General features: G+C 41.6%; 1 protein-coding gene across 1 annotated transcript in view; it reads right to left on the bottom strand.

Annotated features, from left to right (window-relative positions):
• The window catches only part of CSF3R (colony stimulating factor 3 receptor), a 75376-nt gene that overhangs the window by 34645 nt on the left and 13091 nt on the right, over positions 1-27640 (bottom strand). Inside the window, exons 2-7 of the mRNA XM_040337340.1 lie at positions 24207-24285; positions 19371-19649; positions 17202-17325; positions 16907-17094; positions 11152-11300; positions 4538-4685 (exon numbers count right to left, since the gene is read on the bottom strand). Coding sequence (XP_040193274.1) covers positions 4538-4685; positions 11152-11300; positions 16907-17094; positions 17202-17325; positions 19371-19649; positions 24207-24267 — 949 coding nt within the window. The 5' untranslated portion in view covers positions 24268-24285. The remainder of the gene's footprint in view (positions 1-4537; positions 4686-11151; positions 11301-16906; positions 17095-17201; positions 17326-19370; positions 19650-24206; positions 24286-27640) is intronic.

Genomic DNA, 27640 nt, shown 5'->3' with positions numbered 1-27640 from the left:
TTGATAATCTATTTAAAAAGGGTATGCAATCCCTCTGTGAACAAAAAAAATATTATCAGACCAGCTGATAAGGGAGGGAGGATAGTTTTCCTTAAAAAGCAGGACTATTTAGGAAATGGGCCAATTAATTTTAGACTGGAACACATAAGAGATTCTTAGCATTCCATTTGGGGATATAAAAGAAAGCTTGATAATATTATACAGGTGGGTTTTCAGAGTGGAATTCTGGATAAAAAAGAAAATAATTATTGGTCCCTTTGGCCCCAGGAACTCCAATTATTTACTATCGGCCAAAAATTCATAAATGCTTGACTAAACCTCCAGGGAGACCAATCGCGGGTGGCATAGATTCACTCATGTCACGTATTGGCAAACATGTAGATCATTTTCGGCAACCTCTTGTTATGAAAACACCAGCCTATTTGAGGGACACCACACACATGATTAATAATCTATCTCAAATAGTTTTGGAGGGAGAAGCTTTGTTGGTAACTGTGGAGGTTACATCCCTTTACTCCATTATACCACATCTTAAGGGATATGAGGCTGCTAAATATTTCTTGAAAATAGATGAAAAAATCCCCCCTGCACAGAAAGAGTTCATACTAGAGCTTTTACAGTTCAGTATGGAGCATAATTATTTATTTTGTGCAGGCAACTTCTACCTACAGCACACAGGTGTAACTATGGGAGCTAAATTTGCTAAATTTGCTCCCAGCCTCGCTAATTTATTCATGGCACTGTGGGAGGAACAAATGTTGTATAATAATTTTATTGAAAAATAAAAATGTTGGTGTTGTTTCATTGATGATGCGTTCTTTATATGGAAGGGGGAAGTGGTTCTTTAAATACTTTTATGGCCCACCTGAACTCCAATACATGGGGTATTTTTTTTACCTATGAATGCAGTGATAAAGCCAGGGCTTTTCTTCAGCAGGAACGCGGTTGAATTTTTCTAATGGCAAGGGGTGCTGGGGTGTGCTGGAGGGTCCATTGATGCTGGTTGCTGAAGGATCTATTACTGCTTGGGGGATCAATTGTTGAGGAAGGGGTCTATTGTTGTTCGGGGGGTCTTATGTTGCTGGGAGGGATCTAGTGTTGAGGGAGGGGTCTATTCTTGCTGGCTGCTGGAGGGATCTATTGTTGCTTGGGGGGTGGGGGCACCACAAAAGTGTGCTTGTTTCTGTTTTCTATAAAATGGGTGGCATTGGGAGGTGGGTTGAGGCTAGAGCCAAGGTACGTGCTCATAGGTGGGTAGATGGCAGAGACAAGAGGTGACTTGGAAGAGGGGAGTACCTGCACCTATTCTCTGAGAAAAAAAGCCCTGGATAAAGCTATCAACTGTCTTGATCTGTGGATCTATAGGGAAGGCAACCAACTTCTCATCAGAACCCATTTCAAGAATACTGATAGAAATGGCTTTATACCCCATGATAGTTGTCACCATACCACCTGGTTAAAAGCGATCCTCAAGGGGCAATTCTGAAGAATTTGTCAGAATTGTTCCAAAAAAGAGGATTACCATATTTAGGCCAATATGCTGAGGAACAGATTTATTCAAAAGTATATTCTCCAGAAGTGCTTGATCAGGAATTTCTTGAAGTATCGGAGCTGGATCAACAAACCCTCTTTGTACCCAGGACCAGATCTGACGAGGGAGATAGCCCCCACCAGTCGCCCGTTGTTACTACTTTTTCTAGCCACCCCAATTGGGTAAATAAGATATTCAATAGACACTGGTACATCTTAAAAGAGGATAAGATCTTAGGCTCATCTCTACCTGATCGTCCAAGAGTCATTTTTAGGAAGCTCAGACATGTGTTGGCTCCAAGATGTTTGCTAATTTAGTAGTTTTTTTCCCTTGTCGGAGATGTAAGGTCTGTAGGAATTCCTAAATCCTCTGAACTTCTCTGAACTTTGAATGAATTGTTTTCAATCACTGCCACAAAAAAACATTATAAAATTAGAGATTTCTTCACATGTAGCACCAAGAGGGGTTGTATACCTCCTCAGGTGCACATGTGGCTACCAATATGTTGGCAGGACTACACAGGCTTTAAATGTACATGTAGGTGAACATCTGACCAACATACATAAAGGATTTGACAAGCATAGTGTACCTAAACAACATGCTCAGTGTCACAACAGGAATCCCTCCTCATTGGAAGTGATAGTAGTTGAGAAGCACACTCCACATAGGAAGAAATATAAAAAAAGCACATATTCAGACATGAAACCTGCTGGGTTTTTGGCTTGCAGACCTTCCGCCCATGGGGGCTCAATGTGGAATGGGATATTGTATTTACTGTTATTAATAACAGTTGATCTTTCCATTGATTGCAGTTGACTTTATTACAATTCCTCATTTCGAGTGTGGATATGTCACTGAGTATTAATATATATTCTCCTGGTAGATGCTTATTATTGTTCCTTGCCTTTCATTAATTTTTATATAATATATTTTTTTCGATGTATGTTTTATTGTAACTTTTTTAAATGGAATATCATGTATGTTAGGAATGATTGGGAGACTATTTCTCCCAATGATCCCTGTAAACCATGTGACCTGGCTCATATTTTAGCATGCAGGCTGTTCAATAGGTATTTCATATTTCGAATATGCAGGTTAGATAGTGAATACAAGTTCCTTTTAGAATAAACAAATTCAAAAATATTTTTAAATACTTTCTGATAATATTTTTTTAATCACATTTGCCTATATTCTTTCTTCTTCTTTAAATTTTTCATTTTTAATAAGTTTGTATCACGTCTCAAGAGAGGAGCCTGTTAATAGCTATTTATTTGTGCTTTTAATGGACTTAATAAACAGTTGATTTGATTTACTATTCAGGGTCAACATGGTTCACAATCCAATTCCGGTGCCCTGGTCGCTTTTAATGTTGTTGATGGATGCCTCGGCCCCACTCTACAATCCTAGATGTAGCCTCATACGGGGAAACGCATCGGAAGGAGATAGGAGCTGAGCTTTTTTTCATATACACTATACGGCTCAATATTGAAAAGAGCTGGCTCTAGGCTCTTAATGAGATCTGGTGTAGAGATTGGAGCATATGTGGTGGAACGTGTGATCTGCTTACAAATAATGCCGATGTACAACTGAACCTGGGAGGTGGAAGGAAAATCTGCAATCTCACTTTGTCCATGATCTTTTATAATCTGGAGATCATAGAGATCTGGTAAAAGGCTATCATTTTTTTTGTTCTTTGGGCACTGTTGGAACACAGAAGCACTTCACTGGATGTTAATATACAGGAAAACTAGGAACTTTTGGCTCAGCAAATCATTTTGGACACAGTGGGCCAGATTCAGAAAAGAGATACGACGGCGTATCTCCTGATACGCCGTCGTATCTCTGAGTGGGGTCGGTCGTATCTATGCGCCTGATTCAGAGAATCAGTTACGCATAGATATCCCTAAGATCCGACAGGTGTAAGTGTCTTAGGCTGCATTATCTGGCTGGCCGCTAGATGGCGCTTCCGTTTGTTTACGCAAGGAATATGCAAATGACTATTTACGTCGACTCAGAAACGAACGACCGCCCGATGCTTTTTTTTTTACGTCGTTTGCGTTCGGCTTTTTCCGGCGTAAAGTTACCCCTGCTATATGAGGGGTATGTGCGGCGTATCCTATGTTAAGTATGGCCGTCGTTCCCCGCTCCGAGTTTTGAAATTTTTACGTTGTTTGCGTAAGTCGTTCGCAAATACTGCTGGACGTAATTTACGTTCACGTCGAAAGCAATGAAGTTTTGCTGCAGATTTTCGAGCATGCGCACTGGGATGTTTTCATGAACGGCGCATGCGCCGTTCTAAAAAAAACGTAAAATACGCGGGGTCAAGCCAAATTTATATAAAACACGCCCCCAACATCCCCATTTGAATTAGGCGGGCTTACGCCGGCCCACATACGTTACGCCGCCGTAACTTTAGGCGCAAGTTCTTTCTGAATACGGAACTTGCGCCCAAAGTTACAGCGACGTAACGTATCTAAGATACGTTACGCCGGCCGGATAGATACGCTCAGGTATCTGAATCCGGCCCAGTGTTTTTTCTGATTTTGGATATTTATGTTGATACATTGTAATGATATTTTTGTAAGATTCTGCACAAGGAAAGATAATATGGACACTAAATAACACAGTTGTTAGGGATGACACATATTTGTTTGATTTAAATATTTTCTTTTTCACCTATTGTCATTCATTTGCTAGCTTTTTAGCTAGAGATTTGACTACTTGTAGTTAGTTGTCTGTCTGTCACTGAGGTCATTATTGATATAATCCTTCGATTGTTTTTGTATTTTTATTCCAGTACTCAGGGAATTCTTAAGTGTAGCACTCTGTCACCAATTATTTTAATGCAAGGTTGTTTTTATTTATTCTCTATAAATACAAATACAATTATATATACAAAAATCTCTACTGGTGATAAATGTTAAAGGTTTGCCACATGTTACCATGGTGTATATAAAATATGTATTTTTATCTCTGTGCCAGTAGTCTGTAGAGAAATTCACTAACCTGATTCAGATGTGATCTGACTGATTGATGGCCCCCAGTCACTCCACTGACCAGATAGAGTTTTACGAATACAGCGAATCTCGAAGTTATACTTTGTAGCGCCCAACAGTCCACATTGGTTTGTCTCATCTGAAGATACTTCTACAAGCTAAGAAAAAAATGTTACATAGATAGATAGATAAATATTTCTATCCCGCAGTCATAATTACAAGGTGAACTATGGTCACCTAAATATTTATTCATCTCTGAAGACATCATATGTTTTACATCATTGCAGCCTATATACAGATACAGTAGATGAAATTATATGTGACCATCTTTTAATTGTAGAAACCATCCAATAACAAAAGTGATAAGTGATGATAAAACGATAATCCTGAGGCCTCGTACACACGACCGAGTTTCTCGGCAAAAAACAGCAAGAAACTTGCTGTTTTGTTTTTTTTGCCGAGGAAACCGGTCGTTTGTACATTTTTAGACGAGGAAACTGTAGAGGAACTCGACGAGCCAAAAAGAGAGCATGTTCTCTTTTTCCTCGACGGGAATGGAGAAAATTGGCTTATGGAGTTCCTCGACAGCCTAACAAGGAACTCGACGAGCAAAGCGATGTGTTTCGCCCGTCGAGTTCCTCGGTCGTGTGTACGAGGCCTGACACTTTATAAAACTCTTGTTAGACCACATCTGGAGTACTTCGTCCAGTTCTGGTCACCAGTCCTTAGAAGGGATGTGCTGGAACTGGACAGAGTCCAAAGAAGGGCAACAAAATAATAAGGGGCCTGGACAACCTCAATTATGAGGAACGACTACAAGCACTAAATTTACTCACTGGAGAAACTACGCTTAAACGGGGACATGATATCGATTTACAAATATCTCAAGCATATCCCAGCATAGAAAAATAACTAATAAGTCTCAGGGAGTGTAAGAGGACACAGGGACACACAATGAGATTGGTGAAGAAGCGGTTTAACATTAAACAGAGCAGGGGGAGTTTTACGCTGTCAGGACAATAAGGCTGTTGAACTCTCTACCACAATTGGTGGTGGCAGTGGGGAGTATAGTTATTTTTTAAAAGACTTTTGGATGTGCATCTTAAAGAACATAACATACAGGGATATGTGAAATAATTATAGACACTGACACACGTACACCCACACAGGTTGAGTTGAATTGAATAGACTCTTGTCTTTATTCAACCTTACCTACTATATAACTATGTAACTATCAGGGAATTTAAAGCAGAATGCATACTCATATTTAAAAAAAATAAACACGATAGTTTAGAGCTTATTAAACAAAAATCAACTTTTTGCTTAAAAATTTTCAAAGTTTAAAGTACTGCAAGCATAACCTAAACTAGAGGTCAGTAGTTTGGTTTTTCCGCGCTAGGACTAGGTTATGAATGCTGCTGCCTCCCCTTAAGTACCCTCAAATGAGAGTTAATAAATATATGTATTGACGTTTTGGGGTAAGTGGCGCTGCTGGTCTGGTGAAGGCCTATCTATCTTTAAGTGATATGCAAGTATATAGGCAAATAATGAATGTTGGGTTCCTTCCTTTGGTTTAGCTTAAATATATAGCCACCATTAGGATGTGAGGTCCCCCTTTTTATTGATTGGCAGTGTATTTCCACTCTCAATTAATGAATGGTTCCCGTGTATCCGCCAAGGACATTAAAAAGTGTTTAAGAAAGAGGCTCAAATTATATATAAAGAAACGATAGGTTAGAGAAAGGGATATTAGTTGGTGTCCCCTAGACCCAGTGTGATATTGGTAGGTAATATCAATTATATTTGGAATGGGAAATTTTCAGTAATCCAATGTGCAAGCTTCTGTTGGTAATCAGTTCACTAAAAAAAATATATATAATAAAAAAATATGTAAGTTGGCCAAAAAAAATATAAATATATAAAGATGGCCCCCAAGTGACGAACTCTTATTCCGTGATAAACGCTAGTTATCTGAATCATATATAAAGTGTGTATCCAATATCAATGTTCAATCCAACAGAAAAAAAGGGGAAAAAGAAAAAATTGCAAAAAATGTAAAAAAATCCTTTACAATGCAAGCTATTATAGCTTCAAACTGTGCCCATTTAAAGTGCTATGTGCTGCTCAAAATTGAGTAATAATAAATGTGTCCTCAGATAAAAATAATGCAAGTTGAAAAAGGAAAAAATGATGTGAAAAAAATATATATATATAGTTCACTAGATTTCACATTGGGCTTTGAGCCCCGCAATTAGTGATTAGTTGCACTTTGGATTATTAATGTGTTAGTATCCAAAAGTTTCTACTGCGATAAGTTGTATAGATGTTTAGAAAGTATTATTCACAATTTCATTCAAAAGATTCCAATGCCAAAGTAAGAAGAATAAAAACCAAAAACATCAGGCGTTCCTTAATGGGGGTTAATTGAGCAATATGATCCCCAACATGATTAAACAGATAATCCTTATTCTGCTCTCATCAATTTTCCTCTATTCACACTTTGATTTTGACTGGCGATCCCCCCTGTTGTCTCCCCACTCACCGGACAGATGTCCCCTCGAGGGGGTGTAGGGCTTGTCTGAAATAAGCTTCAATGAGCTATCAGATGATTACCTCTCCTCCTTATTTCAGTCTGGTGCGGGGCAGCTTTCTCCCAGGGTGCCGTGTCTTTTCTCATAAGTTTTCGATAGTATGAAAGATAAAGGAAATCCACATAGAGTAGTAGATTCTAGACTTGATGATCAGCTTTACTAAAAGGTGATCACATCAAGTACATAAAAGGTTTTAAAATTGCTACAAGCCAGGCAAGAAAACGAGTAACACAAATAAAAAATATAAAATAAAATAAACCCGTTCTTATGCTGGCAGCAGCTGTAAGACTAGGTCCCAGTCCTCCAACTAGTTTGTACACTCGCCCGGTGCGTTAGGTTAGCCCAGCGGTATCTCGCAGCTCGTGTCGCGGCTGATGCTCCACGGCTCTGAAGTCCGTACCCGGAAGTAACTAGTAGCGGTGCGTACGTGTGAGGTAACAGACGCTGTAGGTCACCTGACTAGTTTCGTCTATGGACGTTTTCAAAGGTCCATTGAAAACGTCCATAGACGAAACTAGTCAGGTGACCTACAGCGTCTGTTACCTCACACGTACGCACCGCTACTAGTTACTTCCGGGTACGGACTTCAGAGCCGTGGAGCATCAGCCGCGACACGAGCTGCGAGATACCGCTGGGCTAACCTAACGCACCGGGCGAGTGTACAAACTAGTTGGAGGACTGGGACCTAGTCTTACAGCTGCTGCCAGCATAAGAACGGGTTTATTTTATTTTATATTTTTTATTTGTGTTACTCGTTTTCTTGCCTGGCTTGTAGCAATTTTAAAACCTTTTATGTACTTGATGTGATCACCTTTTAGTAAAGCTGATCATCAAGTCTAGAATCTACTACTCTATGTGGATTTCCTTTATCTTTCATACTATCGAAAACTTATGAGAAAAGACACGGCACCCTGGGAGAAAGCTGCCCCGCACCAGACTGAAATAAGGAGGAGAGGTAATCATCTGATAGCTCATTGAAGCTTATTTCAGACAAGCCCTACACCCCCTCGAGGGGACATCTGTCCGGTGAGTGGGGAGACAACAGGGGGGATCGCCAGTCAAAATCAAAGTGTGAATAGAGGAAAATTGATGAGAGCAGAATAAGGATTATCTGTTTAATCATGTTGGGGATCATATTGCTCAATTAACCCCCATTAAGGAACGCCTGATGTTTTTGGTTTTTATTCTTCTTACTTTGGCATTGGAATCTTTTGAATGAAATTGTGAATAATACTTTCTAAACATCTATACAACTTATCGCAGTAGAAACTTTTGGATACTAACACATTAATAATCCAAAGTGCAACTAATCACTAATTGCGGGGCTCAAAGCCCAATGTGAAATCTAGTGAACTATATATATATATTTTTTTCACATCATTTTTTCCTTTTTCAACTTGCATTATTTTTATCTGAGGACACATTTATTATTACTCAATTTTGAGCAGCACATAGCACTTTAAATGGGCACAGTTTGAAGCTATAATAGCTTGCATTGTAAAGGATTTTTTTACATTTTTTGCAATTTTTTCTTTTTCCCCTTTTTTTCTGTTGGATTGAACATTGATATTGGATACACACTTTATATATGATTCAGATAACTAGCGTTTATCACGGAATAAGAGTTCGTCACTTGGGGGCCATCTTTATATATTTATATTTTTTTTGGCCAACTTACATATTTTTTTATTATATATATTTTTTTTAGTGAACTGATTACCAACAGAAGCTTGCACATTGGATTACTGAAAATTTCCCATTCCAAATATAATTGATATTACCTACCAATATCACACTGGGTCTAGGGGACACCAACTAATATCCCTTTCTCTAACCTATCGTTTCTTTATATATAATTTGAGCCTCTTTCTTAAACACTTTTTAATGTCCTTGGCGGATACACGGGAACCATTCATTAATTGAGAGTGGAAATACACTGCCAATCAATAAAAAGGGGGACCTCACATCCTAATGGTGGCTATATATTTAAGCTAAACCAAAGGAAGGAACCCAACATTCATTATTTGCCTATATACTTGCATATCACTTAAAGATAGATAGGCCTTCACCAGACCAGCAGCGCCACTTACCCCAAAACGTCAATACATAACCTAAACTAGCCTAAGGGCCTCTGTCAAGGTGTATTTGGGCTTATGTTGTGTCAGTTTAACCACTTAAGGACCGCCTAACGCCGATATATGTCGGCAGAATGGCACGGCTGGGCACAATCACGTACCTGTGATTGTCTGTTCCCTGACGATCAATGACGTCACACGTCCAGCCCCGCCCCCCTACAGTTAGAAACACATATGAGGTCACACTTAACCCCTTCAGCGTCCCCTAGTGGTTAACTCCCAAACTGCAATTGTAATTTTCACAGTAAACAATGCATTTTTATAGCATTTTTTGCTGTGAAAATGACAATGGTCCCAAAAATGTGTCAAAATTGTCCCATGTGTCCGCCATAATGTCGCAGTCATGAAAAAAATAGCTGATCACTGCAATTAGTAGTAAAAATTTTTTTTTTATAAAAATGCAATAAAACTATCCCCTATTTTGTAAACGCTAGAAATTTTGCGCAAACCAATCGATAAACGCTTATTGCGATTTTTCTTTTTACCAAAAATAGGTAGAAGAATACGTATCGGCCTAAACTGAGGAAAAAATATTTTTTTTTAATATATTTTTGGGGGATATTTTTTATAGCAAAAAGTAAAAAATATTGAATTTTTTTCAAAATTGTCGCTCTATTTTTGTTTATAGCGCAAAAAATAAAAACCGCAGAGGTGATCAAATACCACCAAAAGAAATCTCTATTTGTGGGAAAAAAATGACGCCAATTTTGTTTGGGAGCCATGTCGCACGACTGCGCAATTGTCAGTTAAAGCGACGCAGTGCTGAATTGCAAAAAGGGGCCTGGTCCTTTACCTGCATTTTGGTCTGGGTCTTAAGTAGTTAAAACCAGTTTGAGATACATCTGATATCACTCAGAAATCATTAACAAATGGATTTGACCTGCAATTAACCTGCATTTGACCTGCTTCAAGTGGGTTTGGCATTGTTAAAGACCTGACACAAAGAAAATTCCATTGATACAGACCCTAAATCTACCTTTATATGCTGTTCTGAGAATTTTCTGCATAGCAGAAATCAAAAGAATGGAAGGTTATGCACTTTGGACCTGTCAGACTTTACTGCTTTGCAATGCTTCTAATACAATTTATGGCCTTGTTGTTGGAGGGGGTGGAAAAACCTAAGCAATGTGGTGATGTTCTTTCATGCCCATGTTTATTCGATTGTGAGCCAGCATGTGATGCAGGAATCTGCCATAAAGACTTGTAGTGTAACCATGCCACTTTGTTATGAGAATCACAAGAGTGTCTGCTCCTACACTTTACCCTAAATACAAACATAGTTCAACAAAACAATCCCATTTTTTAAAGCCCCACCTATTTTCGGTCTTTTGCGGGGTATGCCCTGGCTACATGATATCATCAGTTGTACTGAACAGAAAAATACAAAGATAGCAAGCTAGGTTTATGTCAGGCTCAAAGGGAATGGTGGCCTAAAATTAACCACACTCCTCCATCTTTATAAAAGCACTGTCAGGGTAATTCAATAAAGCATTAGCTCCACTTTTCTGGTGGTAAGGTCCTTTAAAAAATTCAGACCAGATTAAAAAAGCCCTACAGGTAGTAGCTTTACCAAAATAATTAAGGCAGTTCTTAATAGCGCCGCTGTTACTAAGTGACGCTACTACAGCACCAAATTCAAAAATAGTTACCTACAGTTTTTTGATAACAAAACTGGAGGTAATTAGGACCAACTTTAATCACAAGACATGTTGACACCTTTGAAAAAAGATAAGTGTGCATAAAGTATACTTATCTTATAGCTCCAGCAAATATGTACTTACGGGATCAATACTGCTGAACAAAAATATGCATTGCCAAGAACTAAAGTAAACATTCATATTACTGAGTACATGGTAAAAGCAATTGAAGGTGAATACTGTGCAGTTTCTCTGATTTACCTTGGCCCATTCTGTCTGAAATTCATTTCTGTAGCGCAGCTGACATTTCAAGTTATTTACAAAACTAGCTTTACCATATGTCCATTTCAACTTAATACAGCCTCCAGTTGTGGCTTTTGCTTCGGTAAAGACAACGGGATCAAGCTTCACTGAAACAGAAATACACATATTCCAAAGATATCATTATTGCAGTTTATATAATACATCTCCATTATAGAGTCCTCTAAAAAAAAAAAAAACATCTTCTAGCTGTGTTGTGAGTCTAACATACAAAATTAAAAGAAAATAAAAGTGAATATATTGTTCATATCCAACACCTGATACTTGTTGCTTTTATTTTTCATAGCTAGATATATTGCCAAAGACAGAACTTCCATGAGGCTATTATGTGTATTGTGCTTCACAAATCATGCTCTGTAGTTATTTTGAGATTAAAATACTTTGGGTTAGTATATAAGATGAGCATTTGAAAGAAATATGAAGGCTGCCATTGCTGACTTCTCCTTCTTCAAATGCTTGTTTAAAAGGCTATCATGCTGATTACCAAAATTACAAAACTTTGGCAAAGGCACTTTGAAAACTGTGGTCTTTTGCCCGCAGTGCGATTTTTGGTGATATTGTATGTGTGTTAGGTGTGATCAGGGCCTTAAAGTGTGACTTCAGCCCTAAATTAACATAACCCTTCCTCCACAATACTTAACCCTTATCTTAACTCCCAATACATAACCTTTAACCTAACACTTATCCCTCACTTAAGGTTACACCTCAACACTTACCACACAACGTAAGCCTCTAAAGTTTCATTCTAATCTTAATGTATCAAAAAAGTTAGAATTGGCCCACAAACACCCCAGAGTTCCCTGATTGACGCTCTACATTTACAGATTACAAGGCAGCTTGGGGGTTCCTAATCTGGCCAAGTATTATTTGGCGGCTCAGATTTCTCAACTGTCCATGTTACATGTCACTTCTGATGTCCCATTATGGGTGCTTTTAGAACTACCTAATTGTGCCCCGATTTCTTTAGAAGCGTTGCTCTGGCTTCCTCATAGATTAAAGGGACACTAAAGGAATTTTTTTTAGCTAAATAGCTTCCTTTACCTTACTGCAGTCCTGGTTTCATGTCCTCATTGTTCGTTTTTGCTGTAATCCTTCTCTGTTCTGAACACTTCCTGGTTGTCTGTTTCCTGATGAAAAAGGTAATGGGAGCTTTCTCTCTGTGGTCACTAATCAAGGAGGTGTGATTACTGTGTGTCTAAAACCCCTCACAACAATCAGTTTCGTTTTCCAAACCATCACTGCCCTGTATTGGCTCTGTGCAGCAGAGAAGCAGGAAACATGCAAAAACGAAACTGAAACTACAGGTACATTATATGATTGATTTTTATCTATTTTTAATCATTTTTAAAAGGAATCAGTTAACTATTATGTCTCTATACCTGGTAAACAGTCATTTCAGCAAAAAATTTTTTTCCTTTACAGCTCCTTTAAGTCCCATAATGCTAAGCCGTTTAATGCTTAATAGCTTGAAGCTGTGGGATTCTGTTAGATCAGTGGTTCTCAACCTTTCTAGTTCCGTGACCCCTTGATAAAATTTCCCAAGTTGTGAGGACCCCTAACAGTAAAATCATTTTCGTAGCGTGGGTTGGTTGTCATCACCCAAGGCAAGACAAGTAATTTGCCCCCCTAACTCATGGGCATTTAGCGCTCCCCGTCCCTTCCACTCGTACGGTATTAAACCCCTTATGGTACATTCTTCACCTTTCTTTCCCTTTTATCTCTCTTTATGTTAATTTCTTGTTTTTTCCCCCATCCCTCTCTCTAGCCATCTTTCCTGTTATTACTCCCTTTTTTTATTTTTTTGTTCCTCCACCACTCACTGTGTCTCTGGCTTCACTGTTTCTCCGACTTTGTGGTGTCTCGTAGCAGTGACACCTATGCCGTTATTAGGAGATAGGGTCTCCTCCAGCCTCTCCCACTTCACATTCCTCACCAGTCAGCTGACCTCTAATCTCTGCCCCCCAGCCATGCCGTGAACTGAGTGGGCGGCCGTGGGCTCCAGGAGCAGCCCTGCTAGGCGGCCGCGAAAAGACTGGGAGAGCAGTGCGGGCTTCAGGCACAGCCTAGGATTCGGTGACCCCTGGCAAATTGTCATTCGACCCCCGAGGGGGTCCCGACCCCCAGGTTGAGAACGACTGTGTTAGATATTCCGGGAACTTAATGTCCCCTTTCCTACCTCTCCTACCAATTGTCAATAACCCTCTTTGTCTTCCGGGGTTGGAGCAACCTCGCTCCTTCTACTGGTGGACCACTCACAGCTTCTCCAGAATTAAACACTTTTTAACTGCGTGTTCGTTCCCATCATGGGAGGCCATTCAGGAGACACATGAGATTCCCAGGCAAGAGCATTTCCATTACTTGCAATTGCGCAACTGGATTTTGTCTCTTCGTCTTACCTCCGCCTTTCCTTTTCGAACGACTTCTTTTGAGCATACTTGTTTACATTCTCTGGGCCCCCGGGTCCCCGGGTCTTATTTCATCGCTTTATGTCTCTCTAAATAGCAGGTCATCTTTATCGACCCTTTCCTATGTGACACAATGGGAATGAGACATTGGGAGGACTCTAGTGTTGAACGAACATTTTGCAATTGATGTCCAGGCTTTGCTTTAGCAAAGCCTGGACATCAATTGCAAAATGTTCGTTCAACACTTCCACCCTAGAGGCCACTTATAAAGTGCTTCTGCAGGGGTACTGGGTCCCGGCTAGACTGGCCCATGCTTATACTGGCAGCAGTGATAGATGTTTTCGGAATTGTGGTCAACGTGGGGAGGTCCTACATATATGGTGGTCTTGCCCACGCTTGATCGGCTTCTGGTCCAGGGTCTTTGGCCTGTTGCAGACATTATTTCATATGACAATCCGTAAGGATGCCCGACTGGCTCTCTTACATTGCCCTATACTGGGCCTATTTACGCCGCCAGCAGAAATTGGCCACATACCTTTTTATTTCTACCAAAAGAGCCAATGCCCATTCGTATGCAACATTTTTGAAAGTCTGGAAACCGTGGATAAGTTATTCCCTTCCTTCCTGGCCCAGACTAGTTATGGTCAGCTTTAAGAAACCTTGCTTCAATGGGTCCCATGTCTGTGGTACTCGCCCTCTTCTGGGGCTCCTGTTTTCCTCTACTCTCTCTTTCTTACTCATTCTCTTTTTTTTCTGTTTGCTTTTTCTCTCATTGCTTTCTGATAAGAAGGCTAGCAATGTAGACTGCTGTACTCCGGGGTACAGATTAACATGTGTGTCTATTACACAGGCCTAATTTTCAACCTGGTCCTCTATGGCCCGGGTTATAGTTTGTTTTGTTATTCATTACGCATTAATGTGCTACTTTTTTATTTATCTGTTCAACGTCGCCCCTGCATGGGCAAACCACGGCTTATTACAATTTTTGAAAATCCAATAAAATATTGAAACAGATTTTTTTTTAAATTAAAATAGTGAAAAAAAGTGAATATATTTATTGAATGATGTGATTTCCAAATATAATTAGACACATTGCTAAAAAGCGCCCAAATTAGGCTTATATGACCACAGGCAATGTAAAGTTTATTTTCTACAAAGACATCTCTGCAGTTGAGGTAGGACTATTTTATCTTTTCTGTGACAATAAATCCTGTCCTAGCACTTGGCTAAAGGTGTCCATCCTCCTAGGCATAAAAGGCAGTTGTAATCCAGTCAGTGATGGGTCAGCTTCAACTTTGGTCAAACAACAACATACATATAACAAAGAGAATCTGCATTGGAAATTTAACAGTTGCATTGGATGCTGAGGGAAAAGCTTCAGCTTTTTTTGCTTCAGCTGAATAGTCACCTACGCCCATCCGATCCAGAGATGTGCGTGAGCGCATTGGCTCCCGTCGCTGTCATTCTCCTCATTGGACAAATTTATAGCAGTAGGAGCGATTGGCTCCCACTGCTGTCAATTGAAGCCAGTGACACAGGAGCGGGAGGCGTGGCCGAGTTCCGCTGTCTGGGTCAATGGACGCAGCAGTGGGACTCGGGAGCGAGTACCTGATAATGAGGAGGAGCCAGGAGCACTGGCAGGGGACCCCAGAAGAAGAGGATCAGGGCTGCAATAAGCATAGGCTAGAGCTAGGTTAGGCATTCGATGCCCACTTGGTAAATACTTAGTAAATAGAGGTCCGGTTGCATGACAAATTAGAAGCTACTAGGGACTACAGTTTTTTCTGGTGAGAAGCTGTGTTCCAGGCTGGTTGGACAATGTTTGAAGGACCTTCCTTGTCTATAGGTCTTCAGCACTAAATCAGGATCTTCATCAGGGGTTCCTGCAACTGCACTTTGTTCCAACATTCATCTGAAGGTATCTTTTTAAAGTGGTTGTAAACTCTGCTTGGTAATTTTTACCTATTTTAAGCCTATAATAAGGCCTACCTGTAGGTAAAATGAATATCTCCTAAATGTGCACAGTTTAGAAGATATTCACAATGCATGCAGCCACTGACGTCAGCGGTGCATACCTTGCCGGAACTTCAGACCTTTGTGCCGGAACCAAGAGAGTAACGTCATTACAGTTCTGGCCAATCACAGCGCTGGAGCTTGCGAACCTGGAAGAAAGACAGGGAGAACATGTCAGCCCTCTCAGTGGTGACTTTCCAGCGCTGGAGGGCTTTGTTCCAAGGTAAGCGTTTCATGTATACTAGCACATTATGCAATTGCCTTGCAGGTTTTTTTTTACAACCGCTTTAACAACTACAAAGACGCAGGTATATATGTACAATTCCACCAGGACTCCTGTTGGCCCTTTTGCTCATAATACCTGTTTGTACATTGGATGAATATTCTATTATACATTTTTTATTATATAAAGCTCATATTAATTATATACTGGTGTGCATCTATATACGTTTGGTTAATATTATATGCTGGTTGCAGTTGTTCGTCTGCTTTCAATTTCTTCGATTTGATTACTGGTTATTATATCAGGAAAGCAGAGGCCTTGTCCTGTGTGGAGGCACTGACAACTTTATTATCAAAAACCCACTCTTCCACTTTGCAAAGGCTCTGGATCTCTTGTTTACCAGCAAGTTTTGCACAATATCTTGTTTGGAGAGAGACATTTTTCATGACACAACGACCACCCAAAAGATGCAAAAATGTTGAGTATGGCCTCATATAAACAGAATAGTTAATCTTAAGAGCATACCATCGTCCAGGTTGATATACAGACGAAAAGGGTGGGGGCAAAGGGACAAGGGACAGTGGCTAATGCTGACCCTATAGCATTCCCTCCCCCTACCTTGGGACATATTTCCTTCTGTATTATCCTTTTTTATGTTTTAATATGGCTATTGTTGAACTATTATGTTTGCTTAATATTAATTGTATTGTTTGCTTTATAGATTGGTCCTCTTGAGGAAGCGGTTTTACCGCGAAACTAGTCGAGGCTTAGACCAGTCTATACGTTTGTAATAACAGATATTGCTTGGGGGTATCCCTGAGGTTCTGTTTTTTAAATTGTAATCATGTATTCTTTGTTTAATAATTTTATGTAATAAAAATTATTTTTTACTTCAACATGTATGTCACTCCTTACCAAGTACCGAGATAGTCCACTAATCCTAGGGGGAGGGAATGCTATAGGGTCAGCATTAGCCACTGTCCCTTTCCCCTTTGCCCCCACCCTTTTCGTCAGTAAACCACCCAAAAGAGGTCCACATACCTATACTATATACCTTCTTTTTGTGGAATGAAACAAAGAGGATCAGAGGTAGCAGAGCCCAGCTCATTTTTTACAGTGACCCATACTGCAAGTTTCCTGCTAAAATGATAGTTGGCACGGGAAATGGTGCATAAATTCTGTCTCATTAAGGGAGTGCAGTTAAATTCACTCTTTGTGGGCATCACACACTGTTCCACAGACCTGTGCCAAACACAGATAAATATTAGCAACTGTGTAACCGAAAAATGTACAGGAAATAAAACAGGTACATTTGTGTCCAAGGAGGTATGTGCTGTCAGATCACTTGCCTGAAAACTGAAAGTGTGACATTGGTTGTTAAGAGGGAGTCTTCACCAGGCAGCCATGTGCAGGTCACGGTATTATCTGAAGGCTTCATAAAACAGCTCAGGTTGGTGGGTGGAGATGGTGGATCTGCAATTCACATTAGTGATAATCATTTATTGACAAAGATGGATGTAATAATAAAAAATACACAGATTCAGCAATCAAATTTACAGTGCTCACTCTTCAGATTAAAATAGAACAAAATTGCACTCTACTTGCAATTCTTCAGTGTTCTTAGATCCGCCATGGTTTAGTCCCTGCATGATGACTTCTGTCCCGGCCCACCACCTGTAGTGCTTTAGCATTCTTTTACCTTTTTGGAAGCTGACGCTCAACCCTCAAAACTCCGCCCAGGGCAGGTACCCTCTCGCCCCCCCCCCCCCCCTGTACTGGCCCTGGTAGTGATTGGCTAAAACAGGATATCAGACCACTATATAAAGAAAAATGATTTATTGAATGTATGTAAAGCCCAACTCCGGGGAATAAATAATATCCCTTGCAGTAGGGCTGTGCCTGCACTGCAAGAGTTAATTGCTTACTTTTGTCTAGGGCAGGTGTCACTAAATAGCGGACAGTGGTCCGGACACCGACTGAGTGACAGGCCCCTCTGGACCGTGGCTGCACCACTTAGCAGCCTGAGTGGACTCCTCTCCTCCCGCCACTGCAGCTGTTAAAAATCACATCATTGTAGAGGGTGGTTAGATATGGCAGGGTGGACTCTTCTGTATGCACTTGCCTGCCACCGTCACCGCTGTTGAAGTCACAGCAGGGAAGAGGGCTGGAGGAGTGGTAGGGTGGATTCCTCTTCTGAATGCACTTGTCTGCCACTGCCACCGCTGTTGAAGTCACAGTAGGGAAGAGGGTGGGAGGAATGGCAGGGTGAACTCCTCTTTTGAATGTACTCGCATGCTGCCATCACGGTTGAGCTCACAGCAGGGAGGAGGGTGGGAGGCACGGAAGGTCTACAGGAGGAGCGGCAGCTGCCCAAACTTTCATATTAACAAGCTTTTTAATGAGAAGTGTTGGGCAGCTCCGCCCTCTGTGCAGACCTTTCATGCCACCCCCTCTTCCCTGCAGTGAGTTCAGCGATGGCAGGCAAGTACATTCAGGGAGTCCACCCTGCCATTCCTCCCACCCTCCACAATGCTGAGTTAAGGTAGGGGGAAGATTATGGGGGGGGGGCTGTGATGTCAGAGGAGGGATCTGTGATATGGGAAGGCTGTAAAGTGAGAGGGGGAAGCTATGAAATGGGGGGGTTGTGAGAGGTAGGAGCTGTAATACTAGGGGGCTGTGATGTGAGAGGCAGAAGCTGTTATATGGGGAGTCTGTTATGTGATGTAGTAATGGGGGAGGGGGAAGTGATGTGAGAAGGGGGAGCTGGACAATGGGGGGTTGTGATGTTATATGGGGGGCTGTGATGTGGGGGGGGCTGTGATAGAAAAGGGGGGACTGAGCATACTAATGTACAGAAGGCTGTCATGTGAAAGACCTGAGTCATAGAAGAAAAATGAGATTCGGACCTCTGCAGAATTTTTTTTTTACCAACCGGACCTCCATGAATTTTGATTCAGCACCCCTGGTCTAAGGCAACACAAAAAAAATAACTTACCTGATTTTCCTCTCCACCTCTTAGCTAGACAGATCCCCACAGTGTTTGCACCCATGTGCTCCACCGGTCCAAGGTCCTGATGTCATCAAGACCAGAGCAGGGTCCATAACCCTGTTATGGACATGATGTTGCCGAGGGAAAGTCTGCTGCTGGATCGTCTGGTCTCCAGGGGGAGTGGAGAATCAGGTGAGTAGTTGTTTCTCCTCACTACAAGGGATACATTCTAATTTTCCCAGAGTTGGTCTTTAACTGTGTAGGTAGATCACAAACAAATTACATTGGTGCCAAACCCACTGAAAAGCTCACTTAATAAGTGATGGCCATTTTATCACGCATGCTTTCATCCTTTTTAGGCTCACAAAATAGAGCATGACACCCTTTAAATACACTTGCAGCAAAGTTTTAGTAGATTGTACTAAACAGATATACATTTGATAATAAAAGTTGTATAGAACCGTGAACAGATGGGAGAGCACAAAAACTGCAAAAATTATACTCATGGTATTTAGAAAATGTTACTTACAGCCAGCTCTAATGAGAACTGCATCCATTAACTGGAGGAGTCCTTCACTGTTGTCCACATAACATTGAAGAAGTCCTGAAGTTTTGTTGAAGCTTTTGATATACACAGATGAAGTGTTTCCGTGAACATTCACGTGAGCCTCAGACAGAAGTTCATTGTCCAGCTTCCATACCACTGCTCCTCTTCCGATCTGAGGGCAATAGGATGAGCAAGAAGCCAACAGAGGGGAACCAAGCTGAATTACAGAAGAATCTATAGTAATGTGACAAGCCTGGGCATCTGCCAAAAGAAAAAGTTGTACGCTATTATTGTTATTGCTGTATAATTGTCTATCTATCTATCTATCTATCTATCTATCTATCTATCTATCTATCTATCTATCTATCTATCTATCTATCTATCTATCTATCTATCTATCTATCTATCTATCTATCTATCTATCGCACCCTTTAGTTAGCTAGGTGCTAGAGTGATGATTTTTTTGGCAGAGTAGGTAGATTTAGGCAGGCCTAGATGGTTGCTAGGCCTGTTTGTTTGTATTATGGGCTGGAAGTGGCTCAGGGTAGCAGGTGGTGACTCACAGGCTGCATCACTTCACTGTCACCTCCCTCTTCCTTCTAGAAAGTGCTAGAAGAAGAGGAGGAGAAGAGAGGTGGGGCTGTCGGTGGTATCTTAAGGAGCCTTGATCAATCCCCAACTTGGATTGACAGGGGGGCAGGCCTCCTTAAATACATGTGGTCATCCGAGCTGAGGAGGAGTTGTTGAGTGGAGGAGCTGGAGTGAGGGAGTGTGGAGGCTGTTGGGGCCCACAAGGAGCTCCCCAGTCTGGGGGGCAATCCTGGGCTGGGGCTTGGGTGCATCCAGGAGGAGTGACAAGATCCTGGAAGGAGAGGTACATGAGAGAGCAAGTAAAGGACAGCAGGAGAGAACACTTCTAAGAGTCTCCAGGGAGGACTACTGGTTACAGCCAGGAGGGCTGGTGAGTGATCACAGCCGGGAGGACTGGGGAGGCACACCTGAGCGAACTAGCTATAAAAACACTAAGGGAACCCAAGTGATCTGGCCAACTTTGGTAGGATCAAATGACAATGATTTCAGTATTATAAAGCACCATTTCATTTCAAATGGATGTTATAATCTAAAATGAAAATATGAGCAACCCAGAAGAATAGTGCAGTGAAACAGTGAATGGTGCATTTAATAAATGCATTCTTTCAATGTACCTAAATATACTTTACCTATATCACAAGCAAACATATTTTAGTCACAGTGACAAGAATGTATCAAGGTAGCAGCAAGGTCAAAGAATACTCAGAACCTACTTATTAATACATTTTAACTTCTTTTTTTTTTGAGTTGTAAGACCAGCACCACCACATGACTTGAAGTTTTTTAAAGAAGTTCTGCCTTAAGCGTAGTACACACAGGCAGAATGTCGGGTGGTATCACTGGGTTTCTATTGGACCTTCGGCCCATGTGTATAGCAGATGGTCCGACAGAAGAGTTTGGCCAGCCTCTGTCGAAGGGTCATGACCGAAAAAGGCCTGCTGACTGGCTCCTGATGAGCACTTTCAGCCAATGGCTGAGAGCGCTGACCAGAGTACAGTATTCTGGTGGGGGGAGCGGAAAGATCGCTTTACTAACATCAGATTGTTAGTATAGCGGCTCCAACCTGAGCTTTCAGGGTTTTTTTTTCGTTCAATCCATTGTGTTGAATGGAAAAAAAAATGGGTAGTGTGTGTACGGGCAGGGCTGAACTGAGACAAAAATTGGGCTCTGGACTTCATTCAGACCAGCCCAAATTATTTTGCAAACAAGCACAAAAAAAAAACATAAGTATCATAACATAAGAAGTCCTCTTTTATTTTACTTATTCTCCTCTGTTTTTTTATCATCCTTCTTGCATCACTGTATGAAGTGGAGAGTGAGCCGTGCAGCCATTACTTGACAGGCTGTCACTGAAACCGGCCCACTGAGCCATTGGCCCACCGGGAAACTCCCTGTAGTCCTAATGGCCAGTACATGCCTGTGTACGGGGCTTTATTGTATAAATGTACAGTAAAACCATGGTTTGAGAGTAACTTGGTTTTAGAGCGTTTTGCAAGACAAGCAACATTTTTAAATACATTTTGATATACAAGCGATGTCTTGATATACAAGCGATGTCTTGATATACAAGAAGTGTCATGTCACAGTATAAAAGAGAAGAGAGGCGGCTCTAAGTGTAGCAATATGGTTACATTTAATCAGGGCTATTTTTCAGCAGGAACGCAGGGGAACACAGTTCCGGCACCTACAGTACTGAAAGTATATTATGCCAAGGGATGCTGGAGGGACGCGGCAGGGGTGCTGGAGGGTTTATTGATGCTGGCTGCTAGGAGCTCTACTGTCGCTGGGGGGATTAATCTTTACTGTAGACATCTATTGATCGTGATAGTGATCTATTGTTTCTGGGGGGTCGATTGTTGATAGGAGAGATCTACTGTTGAGGGGGGGGGGTTATATTGTTGCTGGCTGCTGGAGAGTTTATTGAGGCTGGATCCTGGGAGATCTATTGTTTCTGGGATGGATGTATTGTTTCTGTGGGTATTTTGCTGTGGGGGATCTATTGTTGCTGGGAGAGATCTATTGTAATTTTATGTCGTCGCTTAGTGGGTCTATTGTTACTGGTGGATCTATTGCTACTGGGGGATGGATCAATTGTTACTGGTTGCTGTGAGAATTTTTGGGTGCTTGGGTGGATCTACTGTTGCTGGGAGATCTGTTGTTGCTGAGGAGGTCTATTACTGCTGTGGGGGAGAGGGGTATTTTGTTGCTGGCTGCAGGGGACCTATTTAACTGCTTTTCATTAGCAAACTCCATACAAACTTCTTAGTACCAAAAATTATATTTGGTTCTGTATTCTCTAGGTAGGTGGTGGAACCAAGGGGCAGTGCTCAGAGGTAGGTAGGGGGTGGAGACAGGGGATGGTGCTAGGAGGTGGGTAAGGGGTGGAGACAAGGGGTGGTGCTCAGAGGTGGGTAGGGGGTGGAGACAAGGGACAGTGCTCAGAGGTGGGTGGGGCGGAGAAAAGGGGTGACTCGAAAAGGGGGGGTACCTGCACCTTTTGTCTTAGAAAAAAAAGCCCTGCATTTAATGAAGGGAAAGGATTATAGCAATGTGATAAGTTGTGTAGCCATAAAATGTCCATCCACAAATGGAAGGGATTAGAGTAAATCAAGCTGGAGCTTCAGAGTATAAAAGAGAAGAGAGCTCTAAGTGTAGCAATCTGGTTACATTTAATGAAGGTACAACATTTGGCAACTCACATGGTTGATGATTAAAACAGGCACATCTGAGTATGCAGGCATCCGGGGTAAAGCTGTCCACATAGACCAGTGATGGCGAACCTTGGCACCCCAGATGTTTTGGAACTACATTTCCCATAATTCTTGCACTCTGCAGTGTAGCTGAGCATCATGGGAAATGTAGTTCCAAAACATCTTGGGTGCCAAGGTTTGCCATCACTGACATAGACCATCCTCCTCAATGCCATCGACATCATCCCGTCCACAGATCACTCTACTGCAGGGTAGTCTTCCCGGTCACGATTGCAGACTGACAGCGGTGAGAGCCGGCAGTGCGGGGGATGGTCTATGTGGACAGCTTTACTCCGGATGCCTGCGCAACTTTGACAGGCAAGTGCAGTATTCTCAAACCAAAGTTGCGGCGGCATAGCGTAAATAGGCCGGCGTAAGCCCACCTAATTCAAATGTGGAAGATGTGAGTGTGTGTTATGTAAATTTAATGTGACCCCCACGTAAATGACGCTTTTTACGAACGGCGCATGCGCCGTCCGTGAAAGTATCCCAGTGCGCATGCTCCAAATTAACCCGCAAGAAGCCAATGCTTTAGACGTGAAAGTAAATGCGCCTAGCCCTATTCGCGAACGACTTCCGCAAACGACTAAAAACGTGAAAAATTTGTCGCTGTTCCGACGTCTATACTTAACATTGGTACACCTCATCTACGCCTCATATAGCAGGGGTAACTTTACGCCGGGAAAAGCCTAACGTAAACGGCGTATCTGTAATGCGACGGCTGGGCGTACGTTCGTGAATTGGCATTTCTAACTGATTTACATATTTCTAGGCGTAAATCAGCGTACACGGTCCTAGCGGCCAGCGTAAATATGCAGTTAAGATACGACGGCGTAGGAGACTTACGCTGGTCGTATCTTATACAAATTCTGGCGTATCTGATTCTTTGAATCAGGCGCCAAGATACGACGGCTCAGACTCAGAGATACGACGGCGTATCTGAAGATACGCCGTCGTATCTCCTATGAGAATCTGGGTCACAGATGTGCCTCTTTTAATCATCAACCGTGTGAGTTGCTAAATGTTGTACCTTCATTAAATGTAACCAGATTGCTACACTTAGAGCTCTCTTCTCTTTTATACTCTGAAGCTCCTGCTGGATTTACTCTAATCCCTTCCATTTGTGAATGGACATTTTATGGTTACACAACTTATCACATTGCTATAATCCTTTTTTTATAGACTATAAACTGAAGGACTTATAAATAAATGGCTGTGGAACAAATCATTTGAGTTTCCATTATTTCTTATGGGGAAATTTGCTTTGCTATACGAGTGCTTTGGATTACAAGCATATTCTTGGAACTAATTATGCTCGCAATCCAAGGTTTTAGTGTATCAGTTCCGCAAATTTTTCACTTCCTTTCTTGGGGCTAAATCTCATGGACAGCTGAGCAAATATAAATTAGACAAAAAAACAAGAGCCTAGTGTAGTACAGCACATTTTAAAGTGATGATAAAATATAATTTCCCTTACCTTTGACCAGCAAGAGAAGTAAAGTCCCCTCTAGCAGCAATATACGCCAGTCTTTCTGCATTTCCTCAAAATTCTCGCCCTGCAATTTGCCAGAGAAAAGTTAGTATAGGTGAAGGACTGTTGACCAATCAGTGATAAGAAGAAAAGCAAAAAAAAAATGCTTTCTTTTTTTTGGGGGTTCAACCTAGCAGGCTGTACAATGCACATATTACTTCCTTTCCAGTATTTCAGTAGATTTATAATCTGAAGCCTTTTTAGCTGATAACTATAGCCTACATTATACAACAAGTTGTACAAAAAAGATGGATGATAGTCAGATATCTAGGGCTGAGAAGGTACTACTACTTTTATGTACATGTTTGCATATATCACTAGCTTTTACATATAATTTAACCTTTTGTCTTAAATACAGATGTAGAGTGATAATTTATCTGATAATTTTACTCAAAATTGTGAATTAACCACTTGACCTCCAAGAGATTTACCCCACTTCATGACCAGGCCATTTTTTGTGATACATCACTGTTTTTCTTTAAAGCGGAGCTCCACCTTAATTCCAACATTACCTTAATTGTACTGCCGATATTAAAACTGCTTAAAACGGATGTTTTTGTTTTTCATAAATGTACAGTATTCAGGAGCCTTCTGGTCTGCACAACTGCGGGTATTCTTCGGGTATTGTGTCACTTCCCGTACCATGTAGTGTGCTCTGGGAGCTTCTCTCATAGCTCCCAGTGTTCAGTACAGAGCTGTGGTACGACGCCTGCCGTTGTGATGGCAACACAGACGCTGATGTCGCTGCTCCCGTTGCGAGTGCGCATGCGCGAGATCAAGAGGTGGATGCTGGGACATCAGCATCACCGCAACAAGGAAGTGCCTGCTCGTGGGCTTCTAATGCCCACAGTTAAAATGGCAACGGCACAAACAAAGGAATATAAGTGTAAATTGCAGGCAGAATGACAGAGGAGCGGACGTTGGAGACGAAATACGTGAGTTTATTTAAGCAGTGCAACTAACTATTTAACTACCCCTAAAAAAACAAAAACATATTGGCGTGGGAGATCCGCTTTAACTGACAATTGCGCGGTCATGCAACACTGTACCCCAAAAAAAGTATGTAATTTTTTCCATAAATAGAGCTTTCTTTTGGTGGTATTTGATCACCACTGCACATTTTTGCGCTATAAAACAAAAAAAACAACAACAATATTTTGTTCTTTCTGCTATAAAATATATCCAATAACAAAATTAAAAAAATCAAATTTCTTCAAAAATTTAGGCCAATATGTATTCTGCTACATGTTTTTGGTAAAAAAAAAATCCCAATAAGCATATTTTGTTTTGGTTTACGAGAGCATTATAGCATCTACAAACTATGATATACATGTATAGATTTTTTTTTAATTACTAGTAATGGTGTAGATCAGGGACTTATAGTGGGACTACAATATTGCAGTTAACAATCGGACACTAACTAACACTTTTGGCACTTTGCTGGAACCAGTGACACTAATACAGTGATCAGTGCTAAAAATATGCAGAAGAATCACAGCAGAAGCAGCCCACCGGTGGCGCACACACCCCCTGCAGGCAGAAATGCAGAATCACATGTATATATGTGATCCTGTGCAGAACTGCCACCCTTTAGCAGTAAAACTTCTATAGGGCGGTCAGAAAGTGGTTAATTGCCTGCAAGTTTTGATTATAAAACTGCTTGGATAAAAGGCTCATGGACAACATAAACCCTGTTTGCGTGTGAGAATATATTGTAGTAATCCAGCAACACCTGCTTTAGGATTAAGGGATTTAAGCATAACATTTTGTCCTCAGATAGAATGATCCTTTGAGTGCCTTTGAATTTTATAATTTTGCCTTTGAACCCTTTTCATTTTGCTTTTGAATGTGAAATTTCATCTTTTTTATTAAGCTTTGTGTGTTTGACCTGGTGTAAAATTTCCAGAAAAGGTAAAAAAAAGCTGGTGGATTTTTTTTTCCGTTTAATAGTTTTTATTTTATTTGCAAAACAGCAGATAAAGAGCCAGTGCAAAATACATGAGACAAAAAACAAGCCATGCAGGCTCACAATATACTGATAGTCAACCATCGGCAAATACAGATAATACAATGTAGCGCTACCCCCTCAGGAGCCGCTGATTGTTTTGGAACCGGCGTATTAAGTTACCTCTATGTGATGTCTAGGGGTGAAGGTAGTGAGTAGAGCAGTAATTGAATGTCCAGTCGATAGATGAAGTTTTCTGAATGCTTTATTTCCTGGTCCAACACGACCAACATCAACTTGAGGTAGACAGGAAAGGTTGATGAAATAAAGTAACTTTGCAGTATCAGGCTTTGGATAAGGAAAAGCAGTCCTGCTCTTCTACAGCTGTAACGATACGTCGCCACTCTAGCCAGAGTGGGTGAAGTGCCCCCGGACAGACCTCTGCCACAGGCCTGGCAGCCAGGGTGTCACTCTAGGTTGCTGGGAGGAACAAGTCTCTGCCCCGACTTGGCTCTGATTAAATTAGGATGCCAGATGAAACCTCTGCCACAGGCTCAATGCTGACAATATTAACAGCAGAGCGAATCCTCCCAGTAGATCACGTCAGGGTCACCGGATGACAGTGCAAGTGTACCTGTCAATGTCCAGTCACCAGATCCCCAATGGTTCGTTAAAGCCCTTTTGGATAACCTGCCTCCGGGTTTTCCTCAAGCCAATCCCCCACCGAACGTCATACAGCCTGGGATCTCCTCAGTGGAAGTGGGGACCCAGTAAGTCACTGGGGCCCCTTTGTGGCATCAGTTGCTCCAGGCCATGAGGGCCCAGAGTCAGGAACTCTGCGTGCCGCGCGACCCCAGGCCAGGTGGGCCATAGTGGTGGGACCCGCGATGTGCGCACACGCTAAAGGTGGGTTCCGCACCTGGAACCAGGAACCCGCGAAGAACCCAGAACAACGGCCTCCGCCACAGAAATACCCCCTCCCAGCATGCACAGCGAGGCCCAACTCGCATTGGCTGCTGGGAGGAAGTGGCTCCACCTGGACCTCTCTGGCGCCATCTACTCTCCAGGGATGGCACCACATCCCTGAAACACAGATTGACCCAAAGAACAATCCAGGACTTGGCGACAGCCAAATTTAACAAAATTAAGAATGGGAGCAATTTATCTCTCTCATTCTCCCACTAACTTTAGCGTAGTGCCCTTTCTGGAAGTAAAGGGGGCGCTACAACCATATAAATAGGTTTAGGCAGTATATGATCTCAAGGCTCTATCATAAGGTCAACAGTAGTGAAAATAACAATTGGAGAAAGTAAAACACATAAAGAAAGAAAGAAATGCAAGAGGGGGGTGCATTGTCGAAGGCTTGAGTGTATTCTTTCAACTACAGGGGGCTATAATAGTCTCTCACATGTCCAGTACACAGTGATCATAATCC

Source organism: Rana temporaria, chromosome 2, assembly GCF_905171775.1.
Source record: "Rana temporaria chromosome 2, aRanTem1.1, whole genome shotgun sequence".
In the NCBI taxonomy this organism is placed as follows: Eukaryota; Metazoa; Chordata; class Amphibia; order Anura; family Ranidae; genus Rana; species Rana temporaria.
The sequence above is the reverse complement of the archived record's forward strand: the minus strand, read 5'-3'. Positions and strand labels throughout refer to the sequence as shown.